This window comes from Diabrotica undecimpunctata, chromosome 3, assembly GCF_040954645.1.
Source record: "Diabrotica undecimpunctata isolate CICGRU chromosome 3, icDiaUnde3, whole genome shotgun sequence".
Classification (NCBI taxonomy): domain Eukaryota; kingdom Metazoa; phylum Arthropoda; class Insecta; order Coleoptera; family Chrysomelidae; genus Diabrotica; species Diabrotica undecimpunctata.
Window position 1 is genome coordinate 109,108,647 of NC_092805.1, and position 19,662 is coordinate 109,128,308.

The 19,662-nt window shown below is 34.5% G+C and overlaps 1 protein-coding gene across 3 annotated transcripts in view; it reads right to left on the bottom strand.

Moving 5' to 3' along the window:
- Positions 1–19,662, bottom strand: part of LOC140437212 (prestin-like) — a 107,184-nt gene that overhangs the window by 27,471 nt on the left and 60,051 nt on the right. For all 3 annotated transcript variants that reach the window (XM_072526588.1, XM_072526587.1, XM_072526589.1), the window contains one exon: positions 4,883–5,155. In XM_072526588.1, coding sequence (XP_072382689.1) covers positions 4,883–5,155 — 273 coding nt within the window. The remainder of the gene's footprint in view (positions 1–4,882; positions 5,156–19,662) is intronic.

The window sequence follows — 19,662 nt, forward strand, 5'->3', positions numbered from 1 at the left end:
ACTTATCCTCTACAAACGCCACGATATAATAGACCAGAGAACTAAAGATTTTCCCGTGATATTTTTTTTTTCGTGTAAAAATGCCAACATTTGGAATCAAAAAAATCTTCCTATATGAGTTATTCTAAATATTTATAAGCTTAAAATCATAGTACTTTTGTAAACCTATTTTACAATATTTAACAGAAATTTTTAAATCATTAATTTGGTGCTTTCATAATTTATGTAGACCTAATAATTTACGCATAATAACGTTATAGAGGAAAGCTTTCTGGGATAAGGTAATTCAGGATGATATGGTGAATCGGGTGAAATGATGACAAGCTCTATTTCTTTTTCCGGTACACAGATGTCTCTGTAAATCTAAATGCCGACAGTTTATTATCATTTATACAGCAAGCAGGTGGTGAAAACCAGCCGTTTTAAAAACCGTAAGTAATTTGTGCAAAACTCTTTTCAGTGCTTAATAATTTTTATACAATGCACGCAGCTGTAGACGTTGCTTCAGGTAGCTTAGTTCGCGAGGTATTTTTCGACATATTCTGCCTTCTTAGACTGTTTATATACAAGATAACCTAGAAATCGTTGCCTCTAACCTAGAACTTCTTGCCGTGCTATTTACCATTTCACCCATGACAAATGGGAGAAATGGTGAACTCGGGCAAGGGCGATATGGTAAAAGCCTTTTCCAATGCGTATATGTATATCTCGAGCAGCTGTTTCAAATTCGGCCAAGTCCAAATTTTTTCATTGCTTTGTCACTGATTTAAAAAAAAATCTGTACTCGTATCTCTCGGCACACGTAAAACTTCTATCATCATTGTTTCAGGCAAAGATGCCTACGTTTTATAAAAGGCAAAGAGAATCCATCTGTGTTGACTGGACAGAAGAGCAAATTAAAAATGCCGTAAAAGCAGTACAAAAAGGAATAAACTTGAATAAAGCATCAAAGGAGTTTGGCGTTCCATAGTCAATGCTGAAGAGAAAAATAGCAAAGGGGCGCTTTACAAAAAAGCCTTTAGAAGATGGTAAAACATATCATAAGATTACAAAAATTCGGATTTACACCAACTAGAACAGAAGTACATACCATGTCATATAAACTGGCCGAGAAATGTTATCTGCATTACAAGTTTAACCGTGAAAAGGAAATTACCGGAATGGATTAGCTACTTTTATTCTTAAAACGAAATCCAGAACTCTTAATACGCAAATCAAGAGCAAATGGAGAGTATATGTTTTTACCTCCAGCATATGTTTTGAAGGGAAACAATTAAGTAGCCGAGTATAAGGACAGTATGCCGCCTACTTCTGTGGCTAACGAACCATTTTGCACCGAAGAAGCCTGAGGGAATAGTTGTCTTTATTTTGGATGAACATAGCTCCCATTACAGCAGTGTGTTACCACTTTAGGTTTTCAGGTCCATACCACTATATAACTTTTCCGCTATTTTAGTTTCTATATTTTGCTGCGGAATTTGTTTCCACGTATTTGGGAGTCTTTGGACATCATCACTGGTTAAATTTTTTGGATTTTGGTTTTTCGATCTCTATGGCTTCCCTGATTATACGTTTGGCTTTATTTTCAATGTACTTGTATCCTTCGATTTGTCTGTCCGATGTATGATTTATCGTAGTCCTCACACGGAATTCTGTATACACCTTGATGTTCTAACGCAACTTTTGTTTTTGCCGGTGGTAATATGGTTGCGATTTTTCTGTCGGTGTTAAAAATAGTCTCTATTTTGTTTTCTCTTAGTACTCTGCTGATTTTGTCTGTCGTACCCTTTATATAGGCCAGGATAGTTTTTCCGACTGATTTTTCCTCTTTTTCTGGATCTTTGCTTTTATTTCAAGATCTCTGTGTCTTTTCAATCGTAGACATGGAGAAGCCATTTTTTCTTAGAGCTGTTTTGACTTTGTATATTTCTTCGTTTTTATGGTCCTCCAATTTCTCCAATCTTGTTATTAAGGTTTTTATTACCGAATTTAATTGTTGTAACTACCTGTCAGTATGGGTTGGTTTACGGTATACTGTATGTCCTATGCCTCCGTCTTCTTTCTTAATAACTAGCACATCTAGGAATGGAAGTTGTTGGTTATAGTTTACCATGGAACGGGAGAATATATATACAGTAGACTCCCTCTATAACGAGAACTGAAATGACAGACTAATTACCTCGTTATAAGCCGATCTCGTTATATCAGACAATCATAATACTGTGCATACATATGAATCTGTAGTTTTCTAAACCATTAACTTCCTATAGTGAAGCCATGCGGAGCAATATAAGATGCTAATAAATATTGTTTGAATGGCGTTTTTGAAAAAAAGTAGTACTATATATATAAGTATATTTTCAGTAGTTTTATAATAATTATTAATTTATTAAATTTGAAAATGAAGTTTTATTTGAAAATTTCGCATTGTGGCTTAATCAACTAATACTTTCTTAAACTCTTTATCTTTTAAAAGGACAGACAGTTAAGATTTGATTTCACGTATAGTGCCTCTGTATATTTTCTTATACGTATTTAATCATGAAAGGAATCATCGGAACGACTATTTAAAGAAACTCTGAACGTGAAAATAATCTTTCCTGTAAAAAAAGGAAGTAAGAATAAAAAGGCTTCAGTATGGACGAAATAGCGATATCTGATAATAAATTACGAAAGTAGAAATCCGAAGATTTCTATTGACGAAACCAAAATCCAGATGTTTGCTTTAATCTGTACCTCCTAAGAATTGCAAGGCAAAACAGACGTTGCTAAAGATGTAAAGAAAGAAATGGGGAATATAAAATTGCGTTCCACAACATATCTCCACAACTAAGCAAAAATCCGTAAACACATTTTCGAAACCAAAATCAAATCTTAATTGTCTTTTCCTTTTTAAGCAAAAATCCTTGGCGAATTGGTTTCTCGTTATCATAAAGAGTATATCGAAATAAAAGAAAAGACAGTTAAGATTTGATTCCACGTATAGTGCCTCTATATATTCGCTAATACGTATTTCATACTAAAAGGAATCAATCGGAGCGACTATTCTTTTTTTTTAGCAGAACCAAGCTATCGCTTGAGCAGTTCTTTACATGTAAAAAAGTTTACGACTATGTAAAGTGCTTATGATGCGGAATAAAGTGAGGAATATAAAGGCTGTAAGTTCTGTTTAAAATGTCAAAAAATTTTGGAAAAACTCCTTTTTGCACTTTTTGCCCAAGTATTCCAATTTTTTAAATAATGCACATTAAATTTTTAATGCTAGCTACTTAAATTTTACTTTTAACACTTTTAATTTTAACCTTCTATAATAAAGGGTGTTTTTTAGAGGTATAGAACTTTAAAATGGAATAAAACAAAGACGATTTTGTAAATTTACATGAAACTGGCTTTATTCAAAAGATAATCTTTTGGCATTATAATTTAAATATGATTTCTGGTATATGAGCGTCACGGCTGGCTCTGACGTAGTTTAATCTAGAGGTCCAATTTTACGATGAATTTTTCCAACATTTGTGGCCGTATATAGGCAATAACGCGGCGAATGTTGTTCTCCAAGTGGTCAATCGTTTCAGGCTTATCGGCGTCGACTAGCGACTTCACATATCTCCACAGAAAATAGTCTGGCGCTGTTAAATCGCACGATCATGGAGGCCAATTCATGGGTCCGAAATGTAAAACTATGCGGTTACCCACCGTTTCTTTTAATAAATCAATTGTGGCACGAGCTGTGTGACATGTTGCGCCATCTTGTTAAAACCACAGCTTCTGCAAATCATGGTTGTTCAAATAAGGAATAAAAATGTCAGTAGTCATGGTTCTATAGCGGTCACCATTGACTATAACGTTCTGGTCAGCATTTTTTTTTAACAAGTATGGACAAATGATTCCATCAGCCCACAAAGCACATTAACAGGTAGTTTTTCTGGATGTAATGGTGTCTTAACATACACTTGACGATTATCTTTACCCCAAATACGGCAGTTTTGTTTTTTGACATAGCCATTTAACCAAAAGTGAGATTCATCGCTAAACAAAATTCTCTTATGAAAATCAGGATCAACGCCAATCTCGTTTTGGGCCCATTCACAGAATCTACGCCTTGCTAGGTAATCTTGTAGCTTCAATTCTTACACGAGTTGGATTTTGTAAGCTCGAAAATCAATTTTTTTTCTCAAAATCTTCCACAAAGTGGATGGACACATATCCATCTGCTATGCACATGGCGGATGAACTGATGAACTGATTCGGGTCTTCCTCTATGCTACGCTCTACACCAGCAACAACTTCTTCTGTACGCACTGAACGATGTCTCTGTGGATGCGTATTATAATTTAGAGTAAACGTGGTGCGAAAACGTTCCATGGTTAATTGAATTAATTGCTCTGATGGACGATTAGGTCGACCATAAAATGGACGCAGTGCGTGATACGATTTTCGAACAAAACCATAATTTTCAAAATAAATTTGCACAATTTGGAAGCGTTGTAAAGGCGTCAGACTATTCATGCTGAAATGTCAAACCAAACTAAACATAAATCACTGTACAGCTGTCAAAATGGTCGCTAGTTAAAAAATGTTGCCAACTTAGATTTCTATACCTCTAAAAAAACTCCCTTTATATATTTTTTTGGGTAATCAATATCTCTCGAGTTATAGGCAAAAATATGGGCGTAAAAATCTTTTTTTTTTTCAAATTTTGTTAAATAAAAAATTAAGCACAAGGTTTGCGACTGGCACATATGGTGAATATTGATACAACGTATATCATAAAGTGAATCCACCAAAAAAATAGACTCATATGGAAAATGTCCATTATGGTCTACTTTTCGACAGATTCTGTCTGGACTAATAAAAGTTTTATAATTTGGATTGTACTCACCGATTTATATCTCTCGATATCTAAATACAGGTCCGTATTGGGCACAAGTCCCAAAATACATGTATGTGTGTGATATCCTTGCATAAATAGACTGAAAACTGCAGCAACAACTCCAGCTATCAATCCGTAGATAATAGAAATAAAAAAAGTAACCAAAAATGTAACTATCCAGACCATAGCATCCCATTTGCTTAGTCGCCAAAATCTTGGAAGATGAGCAACTTGGAATATTAGTCCTTTTAGCGATTCAACTATAATACTGGCTAAGACGCACTAAAAATCGAAACAACGGTAAATAAATTTATATATTACGTATATAATTAGTCTACCTTTTATACTTTATTTATTAACATTCAAAAAGATCAAATATTATAGGAAGGATAGAGGAAGTATCAAGGCTTAAGTAGTGTTTCAATTTCTAATCGGTTTACAAAAAAATTATTTACTACATTTAATAAAGCCCGGGATCTCGGGCCCATTATTACTAACAAGCCAATTTTTCATCAGTAGCTTTATTTTGACAACTTTTGTTCTTATAAAAATTTGCATTTGTGGTAGCTAACAGGGTTAACAGGTATGAAATATGAAGATTTGACAATTCTCAAAAATTTATTACTAATGGGTTATTTTTTTTATTAATTCTTAAGATTATTATCTAAATTAACCGAAAAAATATTTGTCCTTCAAAATGCAAGGTTTTTACAAAAAGTCCCCCTTTTCAGCATGTATCATTGACGAGGTCATCAAAAATAATTAGTAACCACCTGATTTTATTTTCTGTGAATTAGACAATATTTTTATATAATTTAACCCCCACATTGATCAATTGGGAAAGTATAGAAGAATGGAAAAAGGCTATTATAATACCAATACACAAACCAAACAAAGACCTCCACCTATGTGACTCATATAGACCTACTGCACTTATGCCATGTATACTTAACGTTTTCGAAAAAATAATTAAAACCCGATTGGAATGGTGGTTAAATACAACCGGCGCTCTGCCAACTACACAATATGGTTTTAAAAAAGGTTTTGGCACCATAGATCCGGTGACACTCTTACTTACACACAAATAGGCTTAACTGAAAACGAGTATAATGGAACGATGTTTCTAGATGTTAAAGGTACCTATGACAATTTCAACTGGTTCATCTTACGGGAAAAAATGATGCAATTACAAATTCCTCAAGAAGTTGCTAATACGATATGCAAATTATTTATAAACAGACAAGTAGGGCTCAGAGGACATTATGGGTGCCCAGTAAAATACCAAACTGCAAATTTAGGTTTGCCACAAGGATCTGTCCTTGCACCATTACTTTTTATTACATATACTACTAGTTTACACAACTCCATATCTAAAGCAACTATTATACAATATGCCGATGAGTTTGTTGTTTATACACGTAGCAAACATCTCGATGAATGCATCAATCGTTTGAATTCAAGCACGAAACTCGTTTTAAGATCCATAAGTGATTTAGGGCTACAAATCTCCGGAGAAAAATCCAAAGTTATAATCTTCACCAGGCATAACATGAAACCGATGCAAAAAATTACAATAGATGGTATAGAATTTTCAGTGGATAACAATGTGAAATACTTAGGAATCACATTAGACAGAAAATTGACCTGGAAACTTTATATTAAACAAATAGAGAGAAAATGCAATAAAGCACTAAACTTCTTAAAATCCATTATGGGAACTAGGTTAGATGGAGAACCTCAAACAGCTCTAATCTTCTATAAAGCTTACATAAGATCAATTATTTATTATTTCACTGTTGTTGTTGTTGTTTCACGCTTGTACACTTTATGAAACAGCCAATAAAACAAATCTACGTAAGCTGGATATTATTCAAAACAAATCACTCAGAATATGTCTGGGAGCAATGAAATCTACACCAGTTGAACCGTTAAGAGCTGAAGCAATCGAAACTCCATTAGAACTGAGAAGATCATTTTTAGCTGAAAAAATGATTATTAAGTCGCTAAAGAAAAACTCACCATTCATTAGCAGCATATATAAGTTAAACGAATACGACGTAACTAAGCCTTTTTGGATTCATAAAAACTCTCCTCCTATTTGTGATGGATTAAGAAACGTGACCTTAAAACCACAAACAAAGGTAGGAACCGACTACTTTGATCACTTTGTTTCCTCTGATGTGAATATATCTCTTTATTTGGAGTTAGCATCATTTAATAGTATAGTCATAAATCAAATTTTAGAGGCACATCCAAACAACGTCACTATAGACACTGATGGATCAAAAAACATCGATGGTACAGGTTGCGCTTTCGTAATACCTAAACGTGTACAGAAAAAATATAAGTTAAATAAAAACACATCTATTTTCACAGCTGAGGCAATAGCAATTCTAAAAGCACCTGAATATGTTCATTGGGAAGAGGATCAGAATGCTATAATCTTCTCCGATTCACTTTCCTTTCTTTAAATTTTAAAATCAAACTCAAACACAACCAATGACATTCTTTTTAGCATTCAAAAACATTTACAAGATCAAAATAAATATATAAAATTCTTCTGGGTCAAGCACACGCAGGAATAACAAACAATGAAATTGCAGATCAAATTGCCAAAGAAAGCATAGTAATGAGGGAACAAATAAATTACGAATTAACCACAGATGAACAAATAATCATAGCAAAACAGAGAATGATGAAGAAATGGTCCTAGTTATGGCAAGAGTACAGCTTTACAAATCCAACACGTTACACCAGACTTGACACCAAATTAAGGAGAAAACCTTGGTACAATGAGAAGTCGAAAAAGTATAACTACTATCAGCAGAATGAAGTTTGGTCACGCATGTTATCCACCACATTTATTTAAAATAAAAATACTTGAGAGTGATCTTTATGAAGCCTGTAATAAAATCGGTGACCTGGACCACATCTTTTTTGATTGTTTAAAATATAGAGAGCAATCTAATGAGCTTAACTTTTAAAATTAAACATTGAAAGCCCATATAATATACTGCATCTTCTTGCTTTAGACAGAAAAGAAATTTACGATTGTTTGCTGTTTTTAAAATATAAACACCTTTGTTGATACCTGATGTCTTTCCTTAATGTATGTCACCTCGGGGGAACAAATAAGGGTCTAACCACCTTCTGTTATCTCCGGGTGCTCTATAGAGGGCTTCGAATATCGCAGTCGGGAGCTCCTCTACCCAAGTCCATTTACTGGGTATGGACTTGTAAATATTTATCTTCTGATGGCTTGTATTGAAAAAAACAAGATATTTCTTACATGACAAAGTCGAAATAAAGCATCAGGTCGTGGTCTTCTGAAGGCTTGTCTTGAAAAAGACAAGATATTTCTTACATGACAAAAATATAGGTCGAAATAAAACATTAGATTGTAATTGAATAATATCTCAGCCACAGAGTATAATTGGAACAGCAGGAAGCAGCGCCCCAAGAGCACTAAGCTCTCGGAGAGCCCGTGAGGGACTGACCTGGCTGACCTGAAAATCGCCAATATTTATATACGCTGTTCGAGCGATAAATAGGGATTTCCAGGTCAAGAGCCAATGGGAAAATTCGAGGCGGGGCGATGCGCATCGAAATGCGTACTAGTCCACAGACTATCGCATTCGATGACATCCCCCCTCCTCTGGAGACTCTGCGGCTGGGAAAAATATGTATTGAATAAAAAATACAATAAAAGTACATGTGAAAATACACAAGAAAATATGCATAAAAATACAAGTATAAAATGTTCAAAATAATTCACACAACACACTTACGGGGGGAGGTCGGTGGTGATGACGGCATCTCAAGCTCCTGCAGGTCCATCCTCGCTCGGTGTGCCAACTCCTCCAACGGGTTCGTCTTCATTTCGGTCGTCCGGATCCCATCTGCCATATCCAACGGGGTTTCGTAGGGTACCAGTGTGCCGAAGCCTACGTGGTCGTCCGACCACTTTCGGTAGGGGGCAATGACTGGGTCTACTCCGGGACTTCCATCGGCATCCGGGGCTTCTAACTTCGAAGAAGCCTGGCTCGTCAAAGGTGTCTACACGTCGAAGGAATCAGGTCTGCAGAATGCCTCGATGTCGGAGTGTTAGAGTATTGCTTTCTAACACTACGTGGTTCTCCCCATTATTCTCTTGACTTCAACCCATGTTGAAGTCAATGGTGTGTTGACTTCTGTGAAGCGAGCTGGGTCGCAGGTTCGGAATAATCTACGTTGTCGGGCGCCATGTCACCTCGGGGGAACAAATAAGGGTCTAACCACCTTCTGTTATATCCGGGTGCTCTTTAGAGGGCTTCGAATATCGTAGTCGGGAGCTCCTCTACCCAAGTCCATTTACTGGGTATGGACTTGTAAATATTTACCTTCTGATGGCTTGTATTGAAAAAGATAAATGAAATAGTAAATATTTATTTTTTGCATTTTCTATTGGAGCTGAGTCACACTGGTATAAAACAAGTACACATAAGTACAGCGTTTTTTACTGTACATTAGCAACGAATATAGACGCCTAGGCCTTTTCATCACAATTTTTTTGTGAGGATGTTAAGGTAGGTTAGTAATATAAATAAAAATAAACTACCTGTAAACACAGAATTAAGAAAAAATAATAAAAAAAAGTAGACTTATTAAAAAAAAATGAAATGCAAAAATTAAGAAAAAAGTGATCAAATTCGCAAACACTGGCTAATTGGCTATGCCAAAGCCATTATACAAAAAAAAAATTGGCAAAAATTTTTTTTAATGGATTATTATTATAATATCTTTACGACAAATGTGTCGTTATGGAGGTACCTATGGAACAGTGATAAACGCATAAATTATTTAACGACAATACATATTATTGTATAAATTTTCCAAAGCCTTTATTTCTTTATAAACAATCTTGTGTTATACCTACAATATTTTATTTGCACTAAATACTATTCAGTACATACACTTGTCATTTTTACCCTTAAAATATTAAATGATCTATTCTATTGATTATACAGTAGGTATAGAAATATTTTTGTCAATTAAAATATTTCGACAAGTAATGAAAATGGATTGACATCATTAATTAGAATAAAAAATTATAGATTCGGTTCAAATCTATAAAATCGTTCAAACATCAAAACGTCACAACATCAAAACGGAAACCGAAACGTCAAGTTTTTTAGTTAAAAATGTAATTTTGATCAGATAAAAGGCATATATCGAGCACAGTTTAATTAAATCTTGCCCAAGTACTTTCGATCCCTAGATCATCTTCAGGGGCATTTCGTCAATTGTGGCCTATCAGGCAAGAACAAGATGTCATAAACATATAATTGTACATTAAACTACACTACAAATAGACAAACAAACACTTTAAAATAATTTAAGGAAGGCTACATTACTTGAAGAAGCCGGAGACAGAATGGCTCCTGATCTAACGGAAATGTTGGGGTGTCACCCCAACATTTCCGTTAGATCAGGAGCCATTCTGTCTCCGGCTTCTTCAAGTAATGTAGCCTTCCTTAAATTATTTTAAAGTGTTTGTTTGTCTATTTGTAGTGTAGTTTAATGTACAATTATATGTTTATGACATCTTGTTCTTGCCTGATAGGCCACAATTGACGAAATGCCCCTGAAGATGATCTAGGGATCGAAAGTACTTGGGCAAGATTTAATTAAACTGTGCTCGATATATGCCTTTTATCTGATCAAAGTTCATTTATTCGAGCATTCAACCTTATATTTATTTAAAAATGTAATTATTATTACAATAAATTGTAAGTGAAGAGTATACCTACTGGTCAATGTATACGTGTATGTATGTATGTGCGTGCATAAGTGTGTATATGTTCGTATACAGGGTGTCCAGAAACTCTCCTAAAAAACGAAGACTGGAGATTCCTCAAATAATTTTAAGACATTTTTTTTTAAGACAATTAAACCCAATTCACCTAGTCTGAAAATGCTTGCTAAGGGAGCTACAGATGGCTAGAGCTCTTTGAAGATGGCGCCTTGTAATTAGTTTTTAATACCTCCAGAACGCTTCTATTTAGAAAAGCAAAAACTTGTAGTACCGGTCATATGCGTGCGTTTTGGGTAAGTCAACGGTTATTTTAACGCATAACTTTTTTGTCTAACTTTTAAGCATTCATGATACTTTTTTTTAATTAATTAGATGGCTTTGGTAAAGACCAATTAGCCAGACAATTTTTTTTTCTGAAACTATAAGTTAAAAAAAATAAACAAAAAAAAACTTTACAGAAATTTAAAGAAAACTCATCCTTCTTCACAATAACAATGCTTAAAGTATTAGTAGTGTAAAAGTTAAGTGTGACCAGTGTATGTTTTTTTTTGTTTTTTTTTACTTTTATTTTCTATTTTTTTTTTGTGTTTTTTTTTTAATTTTTTCGTCGCCCACTTACAAAATCTAAACTAGTTGCAGAATTGCTAACAAAGAAATGGTTAGTAATTTACAATTTCATTTTGCACCTTTTGGCGTGATTATGTAAGCAGTACAATATATTAATATTCTTATTGAAAATTATACAATTTAAATTTATGTGTAAGCAAATTTTGTTATTAACAACTTCATTATAAAATTTATCTGTGCTTTGACTATTTAATGAACAACCAAGTAGAATGTGTGTTAAGTCTCCAAGTTCACCACATAAACATGAGGAATCATCAATTAAACCAATTTTACATTTATAGATTGGTGACATTGCATGACTTGCTCTTATTCTGTTTAAAGTAGTAATAAGGTTCCTGTTGTTTTGGTTGTGGAACCATCTTATTATTGGGATTTGGACTTGACATGATTTATAATTTAATCCTATTTGTTTGCTGTTATATAGTTCTTGCCATTTAGTCTTAAGTTGAACTTTAAGTGTGGAATTCAAATCTGTATATAGAATACACTGGTTAATAGAATCTCTGTGTAAGTCTGAGGCGGATTTTGCAAACTTATCCGCAATTTCGTTTCCTTGTATACCCGAATGCCCTTTGATCCAAACTATTAGCACCTCCTGTTGCGAGCTAAGAGATTTCATGCATTTCTACTTCTAGATGACTTAAGTTCTTGGCCGCACTTATATTTTTTAGTCTCTCTATGACACCTCTACAATCCGTAAATATGACATTTTTGAGTCTATACGTCCTAAGTATATATTTTAGAGCTTCACTTATTGCAAACATTTCTGCTGTATATATCGTTGCCTCATCTGGTGATCTGAACTCTTCATGATATTTTGAGGTGTGATCGTAAAAAGTGGAACCTGTACGAATTTGTTTTGATCCATCGGTGTAAATCTTATAATAGTCAGGCCATCGTTGATAGACCGTTTCGAGGAAGGGGTCGTTTTTCTCAATCTGAAACGTTTTAATTTTATTAGAAAAAAGAATATGCGGATGTTCTGAAAATATTGGTTGGGTTTTTGATGTGTACAGTACCGACCTGAATTGAGAAAGAGTGGTATAACTTTCACAAATTAGCGGAGTTTTCTTTCTTAGCCAATAAGACTGTGTGAGTACTGAAATTGACAGTTCATGGATAGAAATTATATAACTTGCGAATTTAGCAAATGCTTTTGTGATAAACTTGTTACTAATTAGTTGCCTTCTTAGTTGTAACGGTGGTTCTACAGCTTCTGCTTCCATAATATTTATCGGGGTTGACTTGAGATATCCAAGACATATTTTTAGACTTTTGTTTTTTTGGGTTTCTATTTTGTCTAAATGAATTTGTGCCGCTGATCCATACAAATGACTAGCATAATCCAGGATTGATCTTATCATGGTTCTATAAAATAACAAGGCGATATTTGGGTCAGCCCCCCATTTTGTATAACAAAAGGCTCTCAGTATGTTAATAGCATTTTCAGACTTTTTTGTTATTTGATGGATACAATCTTTCCATAACAGTTTCCGATCTAGATATAATCCTATGTATCTCACAACATTTTTTATTTGGAAATTATTAGGTCCCAGTTTTACATCATTTACAGTTCAATGTTTCGTTTTCGGCTAAAGAGACACACCTCTGTTTTGTGTTCAAAAAGTGTAAAATAATTTTCATTCAGCCACTCGTTAAAGATGTCATAAGTTTTATTTAATTCATATTCACAAGTTTCAAAGTTTTTCCTTGTACAATAAAAAACAATATCATCTACAAATTGTATTGTTCGTATGTTTTGAAGTTTCACACTGACATCCATTGTATATAATAAAAACAAAGCAGGACTTAAAATCCTGCCTTGGGGGAGTCCTAGGTTCGTAGTTCTATTTTTATAAGTATTTTCCTGTTTGTGTACAGCGAGGTTATAAAGTTCGCTAATTGCGAATTAAATCCAATCGAAATCAATTTATTGGTTAAAACATCTAGGTTAACGTTATCAAATGCACCTGTAATATCGTTGAAACCTGCCATAGTCATGAGATTACTAGTAAATCCAGCCAAAATATCTGTTACAATTACTGTTAATGCTTCCAATGTTGACCTAGATTTTCTGAAGCCATATTGTATCATCAGGTAGAATATGTTCTGAATCATTCGTTATACTAGATTATTACATTTTCAGGTATATAAGTACTTCAATGTACTGTTACTTTAAGTCTGTAGTATAAGCCGTTTTCTAAAAAAATCGATTTGAAAATTTTTCGTTTTTTCGTCTTCTTCTTTTGGTGCCTATTCTCTGTGGATGTTGGCAATCACGTTGGTCCATACAACTTTGTTGGCAGCTGCTCTAAATAGATGTATGGTAGTCATTCCTGCCCACTGTCTGATGTTCTTCAACCACGATGCCCTTCTGCGCCCTTGAGATCTTTTGCCTTCTATCTGGCCTTGTTGAAAATTAGTTGATACTTCTCATTACACATCATATGCCCTAAGTATGTCATCTTTCTGATTTTTCGGAAAATCGTACTAGTTTTCGTTTTTATAAATAGAAGCATTCTGGAGGTAAAAAAAATCAATTACAAGGCACCATCTTCAAAGAGCTCTAATTCCCTTAGGAAGCAATTTCAAACTAGGTGAATCGGATTAAATTGTCTTAAAATTATCTGAGGAATCTCCTGTCTTCGTTTGTCAGGGGAATTTCTGGACACCCTGTATAATATACTTATTTAATATTGTAGCAAACAGTATTTTTTATCTATCGTGGCTGAATGGATCAAGCAATCTGACGCCAATAGAAAAAACATGCTTGTGGCTTAATCCAATATAAACACAATATTTAACTTAGACATATCACAATAAAACGTTTCAGGACCTTTTCAAGAATATGTTTTCACTTAATGTTGTGTTGTGTTTCACAAATAGGAAAACGAAAAGGACAATTTTTTTCGGACTAGCGCTACATAACTGTTTTTTTTGTAGGATATTATTTTATTTGGATGAAAAATACACTAACCTGTCACATGATACTTTTGTCCTACAGTTACTAATACAAAAATGATATAGACAACTTTTGAACGAAGGATCAGGATAACGTACTACACAATTTGTATGACAATGTGGGTGATAAATTATATAAATATTGACTAACCAACAGAAAAAAATCAGGTGGTTAGTAATTATTTTTTATGACCTCTTTAATTATATATGTTGAAAGGGAAGACTCTTTGGTAAAACCTTGCATTTTGAAGAACAAATATTTTTTCGTATAATTTAGATAAAATAAACAAGAAAAAACCACGGTACTAATAAATTTTTGAGAATCGTCAAATCAACGTGTTTCATGTTTCATCCCTGCTATCCCTATTAGCTACCACAAACGCAAATTGTTGTAAGGACAAAGTTGGGCGTCTCGTCAAAATAAAGCTACTCAGGAAAAAATTAGCTTCTTCTTCTTCTCGTAGCACTATAGCCCAGGGTGGGTTTTGGCCAACTGCACAACTTGCTTCCATCTTGAACTGTCGTCCATAATAGTCAGGTCAGTGGGTAGCCACATTGTTCTTAGATCTGACCATATATTGTCTCTCCATCGCATTCATGTACATCCTAAGGGCCTTCTTCCTGTGGGGGCTTCCTTCCACATTAACATGGCAAAGCGGTTATTAGGGAATCTATGGACATAGCCAGCCCATCTTAGACGTTAGGATTTAATCTCTTGGACTATATCGCTCGCTCTATACATCTGCTTGAATTCAGCATTTGTTCTTATTCAGTATTGATTGCTATTAATGAAGTGATAAGGCCCAAAGATTCTTCTGAGGATTTTTCCCTCAAAACATCTAAGTTTTCTTTCAGTTTCTTTGGTCACGGTCCACGTCTCAAACCCATACATGAGCAACGGTCTAATCACCGTTTTATATATTCTAATCTTTGATGTTTGTGTTAGGCTTTTAGATTTAATAGTATTGTGGACGCTGTACATACATCTGTTTGCTGCCTGAATTCTTACTTTAATCTCTTCCGCGATATCGTTATCTGCAGTGATTATTGCTCCGAAATATTTAAAACTCTCCACTCTTTCAAAGTTGTATAAGTCTATTATAACATTTTGCCCTATTCTATATTGTCTCTTTTGTCTGTTGATGCACATGTATTCGGTTTTCTCTTCGTTTACCCTTAAACCAGTTTTCTTTGCCTCTACGTCCAATTTATTAAATGTCTCCTTTACATTGGTGACTGTGTTTCCCACAATATCAATGTCATCTGCGTATACTAGTAGTAATTTTGGTCCATTTACTGTCAGTAATTCTGTTTTAAGTTGTGCTGCTCTTACTACTTTCTTCAGAATGATATTAAAGAGAAAAGGTGACAGCGCATCTCCTTGTTTCAGGTCACTGCTTATTTCGAAAGATTTTGAGAGTTTGTTAGCTATCCGTACTCTGGATCTACAGCTACTTGCACATAACTTAACAAGCTGGATAAGTTTTTTTGGAAATCCCTTTTAATGCTGTCGTACGCTTGCCGGAAATCTATAAAGGGATTATGGATAGTTCTATTGAATTCCCATCCTTTTTCAAGTAGCTGTCTTAGCGTAAAGATCTGATCTATGGTCGATCTATGTTTTCTGAAGCCGGCTTGGTATTCCCCCATGCAATTTTCTACAATCGGTGTCAGCCTACTTAATAGGATGTTCGATAAGATTTTATATGCCGTATTAAGTAGGGAGATACCTCTATAATTAGAGCACTTGGTTACCCTTTTATGGATGGGGATTATTACACTTTCGTGCCATTTTGTTGGTGTTAGCTTGTTGCTAGCTAGTTGGTGTTGGCAAAAATTAGCTTGTTAGTAATAAATGGTGAAAATGGGCATCGAATCCCTACCAATACGAATAAACCACAATTTTATTTGGAAATACGTTATATTGGTTATATTGGATCTAATTTAATATCAACAGCAAGTGTAACAAAAAAAAAGAAAAGAAGAAATTCTATCATGAATCAAACAAGTGAGGAAAACACTAATGAACATAAAAACTTTTTTTATAAGATCAGACCTTAGACTAAAGCTCAGAATCCGAATGATCAGATGTTACGTTTTCTCTGACTTGACGCTGTGAAAGTTTGACAATAGAGTCAAAAACAGAAAAAAACAATAGATGCCTTTCAGTTTGAGATGTATATGTTGTACTCAATAACCGAGTTCGGTCATTGACCGAAATTTATACCCACAACGAGTTGTGAATTTCGTTTATTTCTCACATCTCGTTTCGGGTATTTTTGATGGGCACAGAACTCGTTGTGGATATAATGCGAAGGCCCACAATACGAAACTACGAAGACCGTTGGACACACACGACGATTTATCGCGTTAAAAGTATTACAAATACCCACAAAGCGAAACTTCTAATTTTATTTAAAAAATGCAGATAAAAATAAGTTTTACACACAAAAATTTTTAATTACCAAATTTCTTCATTTATTTTTTTATGTTGGCGAGACATGACACTTTGAATTACATTGTTTGTTCCTTTGTTTACAGGAACATTTACTGTCACCACAAAACCTTTTACAGTTGTATCTGACAAAACCTTGACCAGGACCTTTGGATGACCTATTTGCTGCAGCTCGCAAGGGTTTTTTTTACCACTAATATCATTTGATTTAAAACATGATTCAAACATAAATTGAGAATCGGTTTGAAGGATTTCATTTCTTGAAAATAATCTACCCAGTGGTCTATTCTCAGTACTGAGTTTGTACAAGCCATCATTATTAATTTCAGAAACAATGGCTAATACATTTCTTGGAGTTAATCGACCTCTATCAACATCCGGCACTCAAATCAAAACATTAGTCTCTTTTTTAAGGAAGCAAATCTTTTATATGACTCACATATCATCTTTGATGCCTGAACTCTCATCATTTTATGTGATTCTTCTCTCTCATTCAATATTCTCTTACTTCTGTGGGTTAACTGATCATTGAAATTGCTGTCAACTTTGCCTTCTTGTATATTTTGTGCATCTTCATTATTTTTAATCAGGTTATTATTGTCCAGGATTTCTAAAGATTTATTCATATATTTGTCTTGATTCTCTAAATTCTCTTGGCAGGGTTCTATACTATTGCTTTCTTCTCCTTTTTTTTAGATAATCATCATCATGTTAGTTTTCCATGCTATTTATTAATTCTTCCAAGTCTTCTTCATTTTGTTATTTATCAAGGACATCTTTCGGAAGGTCTGCATCTTCTAAACCACTTGTTTGTCTACTGCCAAACATGGCCTCATAAGGGCTCCTACCAATTCCTCTATGAAAAGATTTATTTTTCTTGGACTGTATAAATCTCAACCCTTCAGACCATTTTGTATTATTATTATCGTTTACCCAGGTAATCAAAATATCCCGGTCATCTTGATTAGCCCTCTCCACAGAGCCTTGACTTTGTGAGTGACTTGGTCGACCGTGAACTATTTTCAGACCAGGCCACATAGTAGTTAGTTCTACAATAACCGAGTTGGCAAACTCACGGCCGTTATTACTTTGCAAGATATATTGAGCACCTACTAGACAAAAAATATCAACCAAGTGGTCAGCCACTTCAAGTGCTGTTTGGGTTTTCAATGGTCTCAAAAACAAAAATTGAGTCAAATGATCCTGGTAATTTAAAATTATATGGATAAATTTATATGGATCATCGGGCTCTGTTTGCATATCTATCAGGTCAACCTTCAATATGATTAATATTATTTTTTCATATCTAAAAATGACTACCTCGTTATAATTACCTGACATCTACAGTTCATATATTTAGAAATTATAGGCTTGACAACCAAGCCTGTGTTTGGAATTTTTTTCTTCAACTTACGTAACTTGCATTTACTAAGGTATAAGTTTATAATTTCTCGGGTTATATTTACGTATTTTTTCTTTAACTCATGCTCCATTCCTATAAACAATAAAAAAATTGTTTAAAGACTTTTGACAAGAACTTGCCAGAGAGAGAGAGAGGTACCTAACGACTGTGCCTAACGCATAGTTAAAAAAAACGGAAATATGTACCTACCTTTCTCTTTTATGTCCTATATTTATATGGGCTGTATGCCCAATATCAAATAATTTCTCACGACGAACAAAAAATTTTATTTCCTCTTCGTTAGCGTGTTTTTTGGCTATCAGATGTTCATTTTCTCCAATGTTTAATAATTCATATCGATTGAGTCTTCGACAATGTTTAGATAATAGTCCTTTGCCGAATCTTTGCAATTCTTGTGCTTCTTTAACCTCATAAATTATTTTTTTATAGTCGTCTTCTAAAAGTAGCGTAGACCTAATACTTTACTCGACGTAAAGTTTATTCAAACCATCCTCGAATTCCTTTTTAATGTTTTCGATTGATTCGCCCATTGTATTAGAAATTATCAGAAACTACACTGAAGAAAACCCTTGTTACCGGTAAGTGGATAATGTGGGTTTTTTATATTAGCCATAAAGCGAAATTCGTCGTGTGTTTCCGACGCCCTTCGTAGTTTCGCATTGTGAGTCATTGTAATTTATCCACAAGGCGTTCTGTGCACGTCAAAAATACCCGAAATGCGATGTGAGAAATAAACGAACTTCACAACGCGTTGTGGGTATAAATTTCGGCCAATGGTCAAATTCGGATATTGAAAACAACATATAGGTATATGACATTGTCCAATATCAAATCTTCATAATTCATATCCGAAATTGGACAGTATAATTTTATCACCCAGTAGACAGAATGAATCTATTTGTTATTAAATACACACACGTAGTTAATTAGGTTACATACACATTTGGTCAATTATAAATAATAATTTGGACATCAGTCAAAAGTACTGACAAAGTTAAACAATTTACATAAATTAAATACACATATCACGCTAGGTACGCGAAAAATATTGACCCAAATAGAATTTATATAAAACAAATATCTCTTGACTAGAGACGAATTCAATCAATATTCACTCAACGAACATATAGTCTTCAACGATCAACTTCATCAGTCTCTACTCAAAGTAATCCCGGGTCTACACCCATAGTGTACGTCTCAACAATAAACTCTGCTACTATTATTTGGTGTTTCCATCACAACAGAACGAACATCTTCACTGAGCCAACGAAGGGAATTTGTTCATGGTCCTATCGAGAAACAGAATACTTCAAGGAAGTTTGAGAGAGCCTATACAGTCCACGCCAGCAACACCCTCAGTAGCAGAGAGAGACCACTAGACCCGGGAGAACGAGAGCAGTACCAAAGCCAAGAGCCATACTAGAGCCGAGAGCCATACTAGAGCCGAGAGCGGTACCAAAGCCGAGAGCCAGACTAGAGCCGAGAGCGGTACCAAAGCCGAGAGCCATACTAGAGCCGAGAGCGGTACC